This window comes from Juglans microcarpa x Juglans regia, chromosome 1D (genome assembly GCF_004785595.1).
Source record: "Juglans microcarpa x Juglans regia isolate MS1-56 chromosome 1D, Jm3101_v1.0, whole genome shotgun sequence".
NCBI lineage: Eukaryota > Viridiplantae > Streptophyta > Magnoliopsida > Fagales > Juglandaceae > Juglans > Juglans microcarpa x Juglans regia.
The window spans coordinates 27,024,700-27,027,888 of NC_054594.1; the positions used below are offsets into that span (position 1 = coordinate 27,024,700).

The window sequence follows — 3,189 nt, forward strand, 5'->3', positions numbered from 1 at the left end:
TGCGAATGGGGCCTAACTAGCTGGTCACCGGAGCGCGCCAAGCACTAATGCCGATGGAGCCACACATTATGTTACGTGTGTCCACAGCAAGTGTAACACAAACAATTCATGGGGCCAGAACAACTTTGAAGCATGAAGTATGGGGCACACTACGTGAGACACAACAATTGTGACACGTAGAATACATGGGACCACAACAACTGTGGAGTACATATTGACGCACTCACAGCTGGTATAGACACATGTGTTGTGATGTGGTAATCGGCAGGAACACACGGCTCAAGGGAACCCGTGTAGCATCCGTATGGTCACTTTATTAATTAAGTTCATTGAATAAGATTTCAAGTTTATGTATTTCACATTGAAGTCATATTTCACTTCATGTTATGTTCAAGTGTACGTTCATGTCGAGTTTTGAGTTCATGGCAATCATGGTAACCATAGGAGACAAGAATATATTTCAAGTTTATGTTTATGTCAAGTTATGTTCAAGTTCATGTCATGTTCAAGTTCACGTTCACGTTTACGTTATGTTCCAAGTTCACATTTATGTTATGTCATGCTCAGGTTCATGTTATGTTCAAGGTCATGTTCAAATTATGTATATTCACGTTCATGCTATGTTGAAGTTCACGTTAATACTATGTTGCTAGTCCATGTTATGTTTTAAGTTCACATACATGCCATGTCACGTCAAGCTAAATTTCAGTTTCAGTTCAAGTTATGTCATTTATCCCATGTTGTATATCAAGTTATGCTATGCTTACTTATGACTTTGATTATGCATTCATGCTTTTACTGCCATGCATGCATCATTAACCTGTGTGGAAATTCCTGTTAACTTGCTGAGATTTGTAATCAAATCTCACCATGATAGTCCCAACTACCTTTCCCCCCTATTGGTAGGTGATGTGTCAGGATCAGTGCAGGGAGCAGACACTAGCAGACTGGAGGAGGTTGACTAGACGCCGTAGACGCAACACAGAGCTTGCAGCCTCCATAGTTAGGTCTTTGGATAGTATTCTGGCATCGTTAGTCGAGTTACGCGAGTTACTCAACGAACTAGCCCAATACTATATTTTGGCAATGTAATTATGGAGCCAGGTCTTCATTGTTTTGAGATTACAATCTTCTGAGACCCGTGTGGTAATTGTGGATGTTTTAAGTATGCATGGTTTATGTTTTAAATATTTGGGATATTATAAGTTTGGTGCATAGTATTGCTAAAAAAAAAATTATCCTCTACGAATATTGCATAATGCTAGATGCATGTTAGGAATATTGCATCTTATATGTCATGAACGGGGGTAGGTAACCTTGTGTTGCATGTCCCGACGCTTCGGATGTCCGTTCGATCCCAAGCGGAATCTGAGGGCATCACAGGGTGGTATCAGAGCAATATGTCTCTGGGTTTAAATCCACGTGTCCTTAGGAAATGCACCAAATATTAAGCTTGAAATTTTAGTCTTCATTAGGCTTGAATTTTTGAAATAGGAGAGATAGTATATGGTTGTAATACGTGTACTCGTGTGTTTCTGAAAGTGACACATGACTCATAATAGGATACCTCGAAACTCTGAGGGAGCCACAAATCAAGAGAATTAGAATTTCCCAATAAATGGAGGATGAGCTGAAGCTGTACATCTGCTCACTGGCATGCTTAGACAACAACAACAACAATAAGTGCATGTACCCTGACTTGAAGTTAGGGGTTGTATGTATGAGAAGTTCTTGATCCATCATTACCCGAATTTTTCTAGTAATGAAGGGCCACTAAGAGCCGTGAAATGGATTGTGGATCTCAAAAGGACCTACAAGATTTGTGGATGTACTGAGGACCAGAAGGTTCTATATGTTGGATACCTATTCCAAGGAGAAGCTGGAATATGGTGGGATGTGCTAAGGCATCTTCTAGTCAGGGAACTAGGAAGTTTGGTTGCACTATCATGGGAGAGATTTAAGGAAGTATTTGACAACGGATTCTTCCTAGATTCTGTCAAACAGCTAAAGGCGCAGGAGTTTGCAACTTTAACTCAAGGCAGTTTGACCATAGAACAATACGCCGCTAATTTTATGGTGTTAGGAAGGTTTGCACCACACTTGTTTTCTACTCAAAGGATGCAAGCACAAAAGTTTCAAGCAGGACTTGAGCCAAAGATCCGTAGCCAAGTAGCTTGTCTAAGAATAGAGAATTACCAAGAGTTAGTAAACATGGCTGTGATAGCAGAGATAGAGTAGAAGGGTTCAATTGCCCTGATCATTTCGGAAAGAAAGAGGACTTCATCATATATTGCTGAAGAAAGTTCAGAAATGAAGAAAATACTTACTGGATCAGATAAAGGAAAATGCATTGAGACTGGGAGCTCAATGCCGATTACATTTCCAACTTGTGGAGAGTGCGGTAAACACCATGGAGGCAAGTGTAGAATCGCGTTGAGAACTTGTTTCAGGTGTGGCCAAGTGAGTCATATGATTAAAGACTGCCCCAGTGTTGCTTTGAGGAATGAAGAAATGGGGTTTATCTCAACAGCGGGTACAAACCAAAGCCAAGGCAGTACGTGCCCATGAGAGTGTATCATGTCCCTCAGGGAGATGCAGATGCTGACACCCCAGGAACTGAAGAAGCTGGCACAATCACTGGTATTTTTCTAAGACCTAGGTATTGTTAAGCTTATGTAAGGTTGTTTTGATTGCAATTGATTGTATTGTGGCATTAATGCTATTTTGGAGAATGTCAAGTCATTGAAGTTTGTAACTTGTACGCTATTGATTCAAGTAAGTCCTTGTTTTTTTTTTTGAGATTGTGGTATTACATGAGAGTTTAGTTCGGAAGCCGAATTGTTACCCAGGTGGTAAGAGTAACGATTCTCATTAAGAGTATTATTGTTCATATCAGTGTAGATATGGATTACCCTTTAGCAGTTGGTGGAAGGATATTGAAGGTTGATAAATTAGTATTCCACATATTTGAAGTTGTTTTGTTTCTGAGGATCCAAAAGAATTTGTGTTTGGAAGAGTAAAGTGTTTGGGAGAGGCTTTGGCTGTAGTAGGATTCACTTATGATGGTAGTTTTATTCGGCTGTCATTAAGTATGCTTGGTAAAGTATTGTGTTTGTGAAAAATGTAGATCACCATTATATTGGAGACTTTTATATGGGTAGTAAAACTTGGTCTTGAGGATTTATGTGA

At 39.7% G+C, this 3,189-nt stretch overlaps 1 protein-coding gene across 1 annotated transcript; it reads left to right on the forward strand.

Annotated features, from left to right (window-relative positions):
• The first annotated feature begins 1,716 nt into the window (after nucleotides 1-1,716).
• On the forward strand, nucleotides 1,717-2,238 carry LOC121246017. Its single transcript, XM_041143986.1, has one exon. The coding sequence runs from the start codon at nucleotides 1,717-1,719 to the stop codon at nucleotides 2,236-2,238; it is 522 nt and encodes a 173-aa protein (XP_040999920.1).
• Nucleotides 2,239-3,189: the final 951 nt, after the last annotated feature.

What these genes read in the sequence shown, in the direction of transcription:
- LOC121246017 (XM_041143986.1), top strand. Translation starts at nt 1,717, where the DNA reads ATGTATGAGAAGTTCTTGATCCATCATTACCCGAATTTTTCTAGTAAT.